The sequence below is a fragment of the Pithys albifrons genome, chromosome 11 (genome assembly GCF_047495875.1).
Source record: "Pithys albifrons albifrons isolate INPA30051 chromosome 11, PitAlb_v1, whole genome shotgun sequence".
NCBI lineage: Eukaryota > Metazoa > Chordata > Aves > Passeriformes > Thamnophilidae > Pithys > Pithys albifrons.
In genome coordinates, this window is record NC_092468.1 from 183,375 (window position 1) to 194,577 (window position 11,203).

An 11,203-nucleotide genomic window follows, 5' to 3' on the forward strand; every position below is an offset into this window, starting at 1 on the left:
GGGCTTGGGAAGGGTGTCTTCATGCCCAGAGTGGCTGGAATGGGAATTGGGAGGGGTGGGATGGGGTCTCGAATTGGAAAGCTGAAGGCTGGGATTGATGACACCATGGAGAACAACCCCATTCCTGAGGGCATTTTGGAGTATCTCCTAATCCTTCAGCTGGAGGACACTCAGGGTAGCCCTCGTTACAGTTACAACTTCCTCTGCAGGGGCCGAGGATCTCTGCTCTGTGGGGACCAGGGAGAGGACTGAGGGAATGGCCTGAAGTTGTGTCAGGGCAGGTTTAGGGTGGATGTTAGAAAAAAAGGTCTTCCCCAGAGGGTGGTTGAGCACTGACCAGGCTCCCCAGGGCAGCGGTCACAGCACCAAGACTGCCAGAGCTCAAGGAGCATTTGGATGATACTCTGGGGCACAGGATGTGACTCTCAGGGATGGTCCTGTGCAGAGCTAAAGGTTGGACTGGATGATCTTTGGAGGTCCCTTCCAACTCAGCGTATTCTGTCTTCTGTGATCCCCTCCATCCTCTCCTATGGAACAGCTCCTCCAGTGCAGCTGCCAAAGCCCCAGAGCCTCCAGCCCTGGCCACCCCAAGCTCCCCTGCCCCAACCTGCTGCGGGCCTTGCAAAAGCAACGAACTACAGAAAGATTTTACAGTGTAAGAATCTTTATAATAACATCAGTCTATAAAATGTATTTACATTATAAGGGCCTATGTAACAACAATAATCCATGGAACATATTTACACAAGGACAACATAACAATATATAAAACACACAGATACAGAACACATTTACACTATAAGGGTCTTTATAAAAACAACAATCTTCTTTGTAAAGTCAGCAATTATAAAACATATAAAATGACCACGCGTTGACTGCAACTGCCCAAAGCACAAGTGGAAACAAAGTCACCAAAGGCACTTATTTAGGGACAACTTGGGGTTTTAGAGGGTTCTGAGGGAAGGTTCTGGAACTTGGCAGTGACTGGACAACGGTGGGGGCAGAGTGTGTAACTGGGCAACCAGATAGCCAATGGGGAACAACTCATCAAAAGTGGGAACAGCAACCAAAAGGAATCCAGGGATTAGGGCAAAGATGAGAAAAACTATGAGGGGAAGAAGATAACATGCTGAGTATGCAGGGATGGAACCACCAGGCAAATAACTGTGAGCAGAAATACCACAAACGGGTAACAATAAACCTTCAAAAAGTAAGAACCGTACAAAAAAACATGCAACTCAAACTTCAGCAGTGAAAGTCTCCAGTTTGTCTGGTCCAGGTTGGTCCACAGCCCCATCATGCTAGTAAGTCCACCTCCTGAAATGTTCTTTCCAGTCCTCATAATTAAAGCATTCACCCAAAGTAAAATATATGTACAGAAGTGGCATATCCACGTCCATCCTGTCCATCAGTCCTGGAAACAAAGCAAGGACATGGTCATTCCTATCACAGCATTTTAGAACAGTCTCCACATAAACCAATCACTGCCAGGCTGCAGGTGATGGATTACACATGGGTTGGAGAGGACTTCCTGAGTCCTTCTGTATCCTGGTTCTGTCTGACTGTCATTTGTCACTGACATAATCTCCAGCTGCCATTCTTCGAGGTGGGACTCTTGTTGCGCATGAATCCACTTGAGCTGGGCCCAGTTGTGGGACGCAAATGACCCTTCCCAATCAAAAACTGGTGGCTTCTTTATATATATTTGTGCTGGTTTAAACCGGCAGGAGATATGAATGCAACACAAAAGAGATTATAAGTCAGAGTTACAATTTAATAATACTTCTCTGGGGACACCCCCTTGTCGTGGGGGAGGAGCTTGCGTGCCCTCATGAGGTTGAGAGCTGTGCTGGAGGTGGTTTGTGCCGCCGGTAGGGTCTCCCATGCCAGACAGGTCTCAGCTGAAGGGTCAGACAAAGTGTGTCCAGGGGCAGGATGGGCTCGCTGGCCCCATGGCAACCATCCTAGGAGAAGGACAGCTCCAACCCCAAACCCGGGCAGGTGGAGCTCGCTTAGCCCTGTAAGGCCATCCATCTAAGAGAGGGATACTCTGACCAAACCTACGTCCTGAGGTATTCACTGTCACCGTCCAAGCTCGCTCGGCCGTGGCAGATGAACCTCAGGAGTAAAGGGTGGGGCCAGTTCTGTGCACGCTGTGCCTCACCTAAACAATCCAAGCAGAGCCCCCAGACCGTGCCACCACCCCACAGCCCCCCAGTCACGCCACTTGCCTGCACAACCTCCTCCAGGATCAGACCAAGCTGTGAGACAGCCAATCTCCTCCCAACAGCCATTTATTCCCTTGCTGCCCCCTTGTCAGGCACCCCATCACGCCTCACCTGTTTGTTCCGCATTCCAGGTCCAGGGAAGCACAGGGACCATCATGGTCAGCACCATCACGGATGGACTGGCTGAGCTTGTGGCTGCTGCAGCTGAGCCCTGACTCGTGGCACTGCAGGGGCAGGCTGGGCTGGCCCAAAGGCTGCGAGGACAGGAGAACACAAACGTGGGTGAGAAACCAAGAACACCTCTGCTTTTCTCTCTTAGGACAGTGGGACAGCTCTGCTGCTCCTGGAAAGTGCCCAGCAGAAGCAGAACAGCCAGTTCCCTGCTCATGCCCTGCAGCACCTTGGGTTTATCCTGCCACATCCCTGCTCATACCCAACAGCTTTGAACAGTAATTTACATCAGCCATCTCTAGTCTGACAGCTCTCCTAGCCCTAACATGACCTCTTTTAAATTCCTTAAGGGGTGGTGACTCCACCATCTCCCTGGACAGTCTGTGCCAGGGCTGGACAAGCCTTTTGAGGAAGAAACTTTTCCTAATGTCCGATCTAAACCTCTCCTGGCACAACTTGAGGCTGTTTCCTCCTGTCCTATCACTTGTTACCTGGAAGAAAGGAGAGTACAGCCCCTCACCTGGGGAATGACAGCCCAGCAGCTGGAACTCATAAACACTGACAACTCACTGTAATAATCCCCAGGGTCTGTCAGGCACTGAATGCAACACAGCAAAGTGGCCTTTTTCTCCTCAGCTGGAGTGGGGACACATGGATTGCTGCACAGATCTCTGGGAAATCCCCAAGCCTCTTATGCCCCAGCCCTGCCCATGTTGGGGTTACTTCTTGGGACTGGCCACCAGCCTCCCCTCAACTTCTGAACTACTGCCGAGAGTTTCTCCCCCTGCCCCTTCCCTCCCAGAAGCCGAAATGGAGCTCTTCTCTCAGGAGTCCTAGGTCTGCATCCTGCAGATGGGAGCAAAGGGAGACATGCTGAAGGTCAGAGATTTTGGAACCAGCCGCCAACCTGCTCATTTGACAGCAGAAGATCACAGCAGGTTGCCCAGACTCCCCACCCTTACCTCTCCTGCCCTGGAGGTTCCGTAGCCCTTGGACTAGCGCTGGTCCCGGTAACTCTTGCCAGAAGGCTCTCCCTGCCTCAGGTCTAGAGAGGGAATCAGGATTCAGCATTACCCCTCCAGATCAACAATGAAGTTGCAAAAGAAAAGGCACCAGTCGGGCAATCTGCCATGCACACTCCATTTGCTTCCGAATTATCCTGATATATTGGAGGCATAACACAACCTGGACATGTTTGTCAGCACAGCACTGATGTCCTTTCCTTTTTCCTCCCTCCCCTTCTGTTCAGCCCAGAAACTCCAGGAACAGCAAAAAAGAGGCCCTGGCCACCCTGATCACATCATCAAGCTCAGCCTGGATCCAGGAATGACACAGGCTTTTAGCCATGGAAATGAAGATCAAACATCCCTTGGGTGCACCCGGATCCTGCTCAGATTTCCTGAATGCAAATGGCAGCCTGTGCTGCGCAGGTAGAACAACAGCCAGGAGTGTGGGCAGGAGAAAGCCCTGGATATGGGCAAGCCATGGCAGAAGAGCCCACCCTGAAGGAAACATCACTTATTTTGCAAGCAAGCTGCCCCCATGCCCAGAGGCCAAGGATAAGCTCCAACCTCTGTCACCATGCCAGGCCCCCCAGCCTGCTGCCAACTCTGTCCCGAGTGCCCCCCGAGGCCACAGTGTGCGTGGGCAGGTTTGGGCACCACAGGCTGCTGCACAGGCTCTGCCAGGCCACTGCTGCCGCCTCACCGCCACGTCCCCAGCTGCCCTTCTGACCAATGGGTGCTCGAACATTAACATAGACTGCGGTGCACCCTCAGTGCATCCAGGGAAGGAAGATCCCAGCCTCAGCCCTGAGAGCAGCAGAGGGCAATCAGGATTGATGACCCTTTTTACTGCCTGGCAGAGCTCTTTGAAAAGGCATTTGGCATCAGCAGGGAAAGCTGATAGTGGGATATTCCAATGGATGCACTGCCCAGCTGGGAAGGGAAAGCTCTCCTGTTCTTCCCTTGACACCAGAATAGGATCATGTCCCTCATCCTGGTGTCTGTTGGCCCTCTGGGTGAACTGGCACTTGAGGGGTCACTGAGAGACAAAGCAAAACCATCCAAGAGGCAGCAGGGAGGGGGAAATGCTGGGGCTTCACCAACAGACACCCTGCAGCTCTGCACACAGCAGGATGAGCTCCTTCCAAAATCCTCCACCCTCTAAGTGTGAAATCCCCTTACTTAGCTCCAGTTTGCACCCTCACAGGACTGCTGAGAATGGGGCCAGCTCTCCTGAGGCTCAGCCAAGAGTCACTGCCCTCATCCAGCACCCACTCCCAGCTCCTCTTCTCCTCCCACAGCACCCACAGGGACCCCTGAACCTCTGCTAAATAGGCCCAAATTACTCAGACTTTGCATAAGGATGTGAGGATCAAGCCCTCACTTTTCAGCCCATGCCTGGGGGATGCAGCCAGGCAGGAGCAGCCTTTCAGCTCTTGGGGGGATGCAAGGAGCAAGAAGTAGCTGCTGGAAAAAACCCCTGGGAGTGGTGAGCTGCTTCCCAGCCCATGCCAGCACAGTGCCACACATGGAGAAGCCTCCTGGGGGGACCACAACCCCTTGCTCCATTGTCTTTACCTGCCATCAAAGGAATAGCACAGGAGAGCTCTGGCTGAGCAGGTGCCACCTCTGGAAGAAGGTCTTCTTCCACCTGCAAAGGAGTCAGAGGGAAAATGTGATAAAACAAAGAGAAAAAAGAATGACACAGAGCAAAAGCTGAGGAAACCACAGAGCCAATGGAAAGGAAAGTGTGCTGCTTGTGGGTCTGGGGCTCACCGCCTGCCCCGCACTGCAGGAGCCCAGGCTGCAGGTGAGACCCACACCAGCATGGACACAGCTCTGTCCCAGCAAGTGAGGGGGGCTGCAGCACCACGGAGAGTAGTCAGGAGGAGAAACTGCATGAAAAATGCCACAAAACCAAAAGCAGGCAGGAAATATTAACAAGAACATTAATCAAAGGACCAGACACGGTCAAAGGACCCAGGAGGCCCCACAAATGGTAGCACCCCATCAGGGTCCTCTGCAACATCCACCCTGCAAGGGGAGATCTTCACTCACCCACCAGCCCCTGCCTGCCCTCCTTGAGCCAAAATAAGGAGTGTTTTTCCTCCTGTCAAGCTCTGCAGCCTTGGGCACTGTTCACACTCAAGCTGCAGGTCCCACAGCAGAGACCACACCTTGGAGCTCATAGGCCAAGAGAGAAGACAGCAGGGCAACAACAAGCTTTGAACCTCCATCCCCATCCCCTCAGATTGAGGACAGAGGAGGAGGATGCTCCTGTAGACAAACCACAACACAGAACAGCTGTCCCACCTCATGCTCACTCCTCCTTAACTCCCACTCCTGCCAGCAGGCTCAGAGCTGCTCCAGCAGGTCAGGCTCCAGGGTCTGGTCCTGCTCTGGCATTTCCAGGAGCAGAGGGTCAGAGAGCTTCAGCCATTCGGCCCGCTGAGGGTCAACAGGAATCATAACACATCAGATCCACAGGGATCAATAGCACATGGCTGGACACATGGGCTCAGGGAAAAATAGCTTCCCTTCATAATATGGGGGTAACCAGCCTCTTGTGCAGGATTTATTCCCTCTCCCACACTGCCACAGAGGTGCTGACCCACCGGGTCTCAGCAGATCCACAGAAATGACAAAATACCTGTAGCAAAGATGCTTTCCCCATCAAAGGGGCAGGTAACTATGACCATCCTTTCCTTTGACAAAAACAACTAACTTTAATCCCACGTAACAGTCATCCCAGGGCACTGCCAGGTTTGCAGGACACCCCACTGGGAACCCTGGAAAGAAGCCCAGCTTCTAGGGCTATGTATCAGCTCCTCACCTACCCCACCAGGATGGATGGGAGCTGTTTGTCTGATCTGTACTTACAAGTCTCTGAGAAGATTTCACAGCCCCCCAGGCCTGTCCTGATGCTTAACATCCTTAGAGCTAAAGAGCTTAGTATCTTAGTGAAATCTTCTCTACTACCAAAGAAGCCCCTCTATACCTGCTCCCATGGAAGCTGCGGGGACAGCCAGGCAGCATCCCCAAAGAGCAGCCTCCTGCACCCACAGGGCTGTTATCACGTCCCCTATACCCCTTCCTCCCTCCTGCATATCTTCCCTAGAAGAAATAACCCCAAGGCCTTCTTCAGAGGTCATTTTCCCTTCAATCTCTCATCCCCCCAACTCTCCTGTTCTGCATTCAACTGAAAACCAAACCAGCCGCTGCACAGGTTCTGCAGCCCCACCTTTGTGTTGGTTTCTGTCAGGCCCACTCCCCCTGCCCCAGGCCCTGCCCAGGGCTGGGTGAGGCTCTCATTTCACAACCAGCCCAGACCACCCCTCCACCCCCTGCCAAGGAGCAGCTTGGCTGTGGGCTGAAGAATTAATAGCATTTCCCACCAGCAAAGGGGGGAACCTTCAATAGCCAGCCAGGCCCACATCTGGGAGCATCGCCCTGGGGGTGTACTCATCTGTAAACTAGGTGTGGAAGACAGCTTTGATGGTGGTGCCAGCTTCAAAGTCCATCATCTTCAGGTGGGCATTGTCCAGGTCAACAAAGAGGCAGCAGGCCCACCCAATACAGCTTCTCCAAGGGCTTCTTCTCCATCCCTGTGGGCGAGACCAGGCTGTCAGCATTGTGCCAAGGGCTCCAGCTCTCAGCAAAGCAGGACGAGCAAAACCAAGTTGGATGGTGGCCAGCAATGCATGGAAGACCAGGTGTCCAGCTCAGCTCCCACACTAAGAGGTGAGATGCGTTTCTGTGTGCTAATCTACCCCTAGTGCCACACTTATGCCAGAAAAGTCTGGTTTACTTTGCTTCTTATTGCCAGGAGATGTGTGGAGCGGTTACTTGCCAGGTCCCTCGATCAAACAAAGCACCTTCTAGGGCAGGTGCATGCCCTGCACCCAAGGATGGCAGAATAGGTCTTCCAGTGATGGTCTCTCTGAGGGGCGGATGGACAAACACCACTTGATAAGGTGTCGGCACTCTGGGGGAGAGAAACCAGAAACTGACGGTCAGCTGGAGAAGGATCCTGTCCCCTTTGTCCCACTGTCTGTGTGCCCAGGCCATTCTGGGGGCACTCAGAGCTGCATCCAAACTTCCCGATTACTTCTCTATTTTGGAGGAGAGCAGGATGGCAGGACATGTGCCACCTCCTCCAGCCAACCAGGGGATATAAACAGCTTCAAGAGCAGGATCCACATGAGCCCGCTGCCAACTCCCAACACCATTATTCCCCCCATGCCACAAAGATGGGTATCCACCTCGAGAGACCGGTTGTGGGAACAGGAGCTGCCCCCCCATGGTGCTCCAGCCTTGCAGGAAAGGGTGCTTCCCGCAGACCATCTGGTAGAGCAGGATGCCCAGGGACCAGATTGTTGCCCCCTCGCCGTGGTAGTATTTGTGGTGGATCCACTCCGGCGGACTGTATGACAGTGTTCCTATGGAATACAGACAGAGCTCACCAGGGGGATGCTTCCTGCTCCCAGACCCTCGCCTGAGCATCCCTGGGGATGTGGCACCTGCCCCACTGCCACACGCTGGGACCCGCTGCCTTCTCACCAGCACCTGACAGCAGCTTACAAACTCTGGGTTGTAGGAGAAGCCACCGGTGTCCAAGAGGGCAGCAGAAGTCCTGGGAAGGCCCAACCATTACCCACAAGGAACAAACCCACCCAGTGGTGAGGAAAAGCCATGTCTTCTCCCTGCCCCACTGCACTGCCCTCAACAGTTAATCATAAGACAAGGCAAACAAGGGGAGCAGAGCAGCCCATGACCTTCCTGGCATGCACACCTAACCAGCTGCTGCAGGAGTTCTGAGCCCTCCTCTCTGCTACCCTCACCGGTGTTTTCATCAGGCTGGCTCCACCCTGTACCCACTCCAGCCCAGGTCGGGATGAGTGGTGAGGGCTGTCAGCAAGGCTGGGGACTGGCTTGCAATAGCTCACCCACCCCATCCCAATCCTAAAGCAACTTGGCTGGAGAATTAATCCCATTCTCTCTCAGATTAATGGGGAGTCCCCAGTGCAGCATGGCCATGCAATGCCTGAGGTGCCCGGTACCAGGAGCATCCCCCTGGGTGTGGGCTCACCTGCAAACTGGGTGTACACCCTGTCCCGAAGGAACGTGCCGCATCCAAAGTCAATGAGTTTCAGGTCGCCAGTGGCCAGGTCGAGGAGGATGTTTTCGGGCTTGATGTCACGGTGCAGGACGCCACAGCTGGTGCAGTGCTGTACAGCCTTCAGCACTTGACAGAACAGCTTCCAGGCCACCTCCTCTGGCAGGAACTTCCACTCCCGGATTAAGTGGAAGAGGTCCTGAGACCACTGTGGACGCTCCATCACCAACAAGAAAGCGTTGGAGAGCTCAAACCACTCCAGGAGCTGGATGACACCAGGAAACCCAGTGGACACCTTGTTCAGCAGCACGATCTCCAGGGGCGCCCGGGTGCCGTCGGGCTGCGGGGGGACCACGATGTCGTCAGTGCCACTGATGATGTGTCACAGCTCTGTCTGGTACCCCTTACCCAGCCTGGGATGCTCCCGCCCCGCACTGACCCCACGCCCGCTCTCCCTCCAAGCGTCCTGGCGGCTTCCACCCTCCCGAGCTCGGCTCCTCCCGTCCCGTCCCGCCCCGCTTGTTTCCGCTGGCCCCGCTCACTCACCAGCTTGTCCCAGTGCCGGATGCGATTCCGACGCACGAGTTTGATGGCCACCTGCGAGCCAAGGGGAGCAGCGGACTGAGCCCGCTGCCCGACCCGCACAACCCTCCTTCTCCTCCTCATGTTCCTCCTCCTTCTCTTCCTCCTCCTCCTCCTCCTCCTCCTCCGCCCGCCGCCGGCCCCGCCACTCACCGGGGCTCCGTCCTCGAGGCGAGTCCCCGCGTAGACTCTGCCGAAGCCGCCACTGCCCAGCAGCGAACCCATCCGGTAGCGTCTGTACAGGAGCTCCTTCGCCTTCCCTGCGGGCGAGACGTGGCCGGCAGCGTTCGACCCGGGGCCCGGCACGGTCCCCGAGCGCCCCTCGACCGCCTTGCGTTGGGTATCCCCGACCGCCTTGGGCTGGGTATCCCCGACCGCCTCGGGCTGGGTATCCCCGACCGCCTTGGGTTGGGTATCCCGAACCGCCTTGGGTTGGGTTTCCCCGACCGCCTTGGGTTGGGTATCCCCGACCGCCTTGGGCTGGGTATCCCCGACCGCCCCAGGCACCGGCCGCTCGCTGCTCGCGGCCGCGCTGCCGAGCGGCGGAGCTCTGGCAGGGGAAGCCGCAGACGAGGCGGCAGCGGCCGCGGCGCCGGTGTCCTCTGACAGCCCTGGGAGGCGCCGGGGCCGGACCCGCAGCAGGGGCAGCCCTCGGGCTCGGGCTCGGGCTCGGGCTCGGGCTCGGGCTCGGGCTCGGGCTCGGACTCGGGCTCCGGCCCGGAGCTGGAGCAGGCGGAGCCAAGGGGCGGCGAGGCCGAGCCCGTCCCACAGCCAGCCGCAGATGCTCGTCCAGCAGCGCCGCAGCCGGCACGCCGAGACTCGGGCAAAGGCGAGAGCGCGCCGGGCCAGGCAGGGGCGGGGACGGGGCGGCCCCGGCCAGGAGCGGGGGAGGGACACCGGGGCCATGGCCCGGGGCGCCAGGGGCAGGGGGAGACCGGGAAAGGGAAAGGGACACCGCGGGAGGGACAGCGGGAGAGGGACACCGGGAGAGGGTGCGGGACACCGGGAGAGGGACACCGAGGGTGCGGGGCACCGGAGAAGAAGAGGAGGAAAAGAGTAATAGTATGTGCGAGAGCGAATCGCTGCTGCCGCTGCTGTCGCTGCTGCCGCCGCTGCCGCCGCTGTCGCCAAAGTGCCAGGGCCGTTTGTCCGTTTGTCCGTCGCCCGTTTGTCCCCGCGCGCCCCGGAGGCAACCCCTCCGCTCCGAAGCAGCCCCGGCCGGAGCCACCGGCTTTTTCAGCTGCCTCTTCACTTTATTAAATAAACTCCTTTGGCGGCAACCTTGCCCCTTGCCGCCGATGCTCGGCATCTCCCGGACCCATCCCGCCCGTTCGTCCTGCCCTGCCGTCGCTTCCTCCCATGCCAAGCGGACTTGTCCCTGTTCTTTGGGAACGCATTTCTCGGTCAGTCAGAGCGGTCAGAGCAAGAGCCAGAGCCAGCCCGGGGGAGGGCAGAACAGGACGATGGGGAGGGAGAAATCCAGCCCCTTGGGGTCAGCGCAGCTCCCCAGCGGCACCAGGGCTGTTTGTGTTCTCCTGTCCGGTTACAGGGGGAAATTGGAGACTGTGGAGAGAATTAAAAAGAATAGAAGTACAACACTGGTTTTGCTGCCATTTGGATGCCAGACCATACTAATAAATCCAGGTTTAATTTGGAATGCACACGATTTAGCAGCTTTTGCAGTACACAATATTTAACAGCTCCCCTTCAAGGGACAATGGGAAAAGGGTGGGAGAGCAGGAGAAAAGGGGGACTGGGAGCTCCAAACTGAGTGGGAAAGGAGGTGAGACTTTGAAACCGAGCAGGGCAGGGGGGAAGCAACACTCCCAAACTGAGCTGGGTGGGAGCTGGGGATTGTGGGGACGATGGGAAAGGGGGGCAAGATGGGAGAAAAGGGGTGTTGGACAGGGGGCAGGGGAGCAGAGGACAAGGGATTCTCACAGGGCTCCCCCCTGTCCTCCATCACTTGAGCCCAGGGGCTCTGTGGGGGATGGATCCCCACTGGGGGGGTCCCCAAACTCCCTGTCCATCCCTGGGAGCTGATGGGCGTGTTCCCCCCACCCAGAAGTCAGTGCTGCAGCAGCTGTGGGGCAGAGTGGGGT

At 56.5% G+C, this 11,203-nt stretch overlaps 1 protein-coding gene and 1 long non-coding RNA gene across 2 annotated transcripts; both read right to left on the minus strand.

The window, feature by feature from the left end:
• Positions 1-786: 786 nt before the first annotated feature.
• Positions 787-6,995, minus strand: LOC139676949 (uncharacterized). Its single transcript, XR_011698751.1, has 5 exons — positions 5,717-6,995; positions 4,982-5,054; positions 3,362-3,444; positions 2,340-2,482; positions 787-1,414 (listed from the first exon to the last, which is right to left on the minus strand). It is a non-coding gene; the product is annotated as an uncharacterized lncRNA (long non-coding RNA).
• A 263-nt stretch (positions 6,996-7,258) lies between these two features.
• Positions 7,259-9,360, minus strand: LOC139677179 (serine/threonine-protein kinase pim-1-like). Its single transcript, XM_071566906.1, has 5 exons — positions 9,255-9,360; positions 9,066-9,116; positions 8,493-8,859; positions 7,666-7,842; positions 7,259-7,388 (listed from the first exon to the last, which is right to left on the minus strand). Exons 1-5 carry the CDS (start codon positions 9,324-9,326, stop codon positions 7,282-7,284), a joined length of 774 nt encoding a protein of 257 aa, XP_071423007.1. The 5' UTR covers positions 9,327-9,360; the 3' UTR covers positions 7,259-7,281.
• Between the last annotated feature and the right edge of the window lie 1,843 nt (positions 9,361-11,203).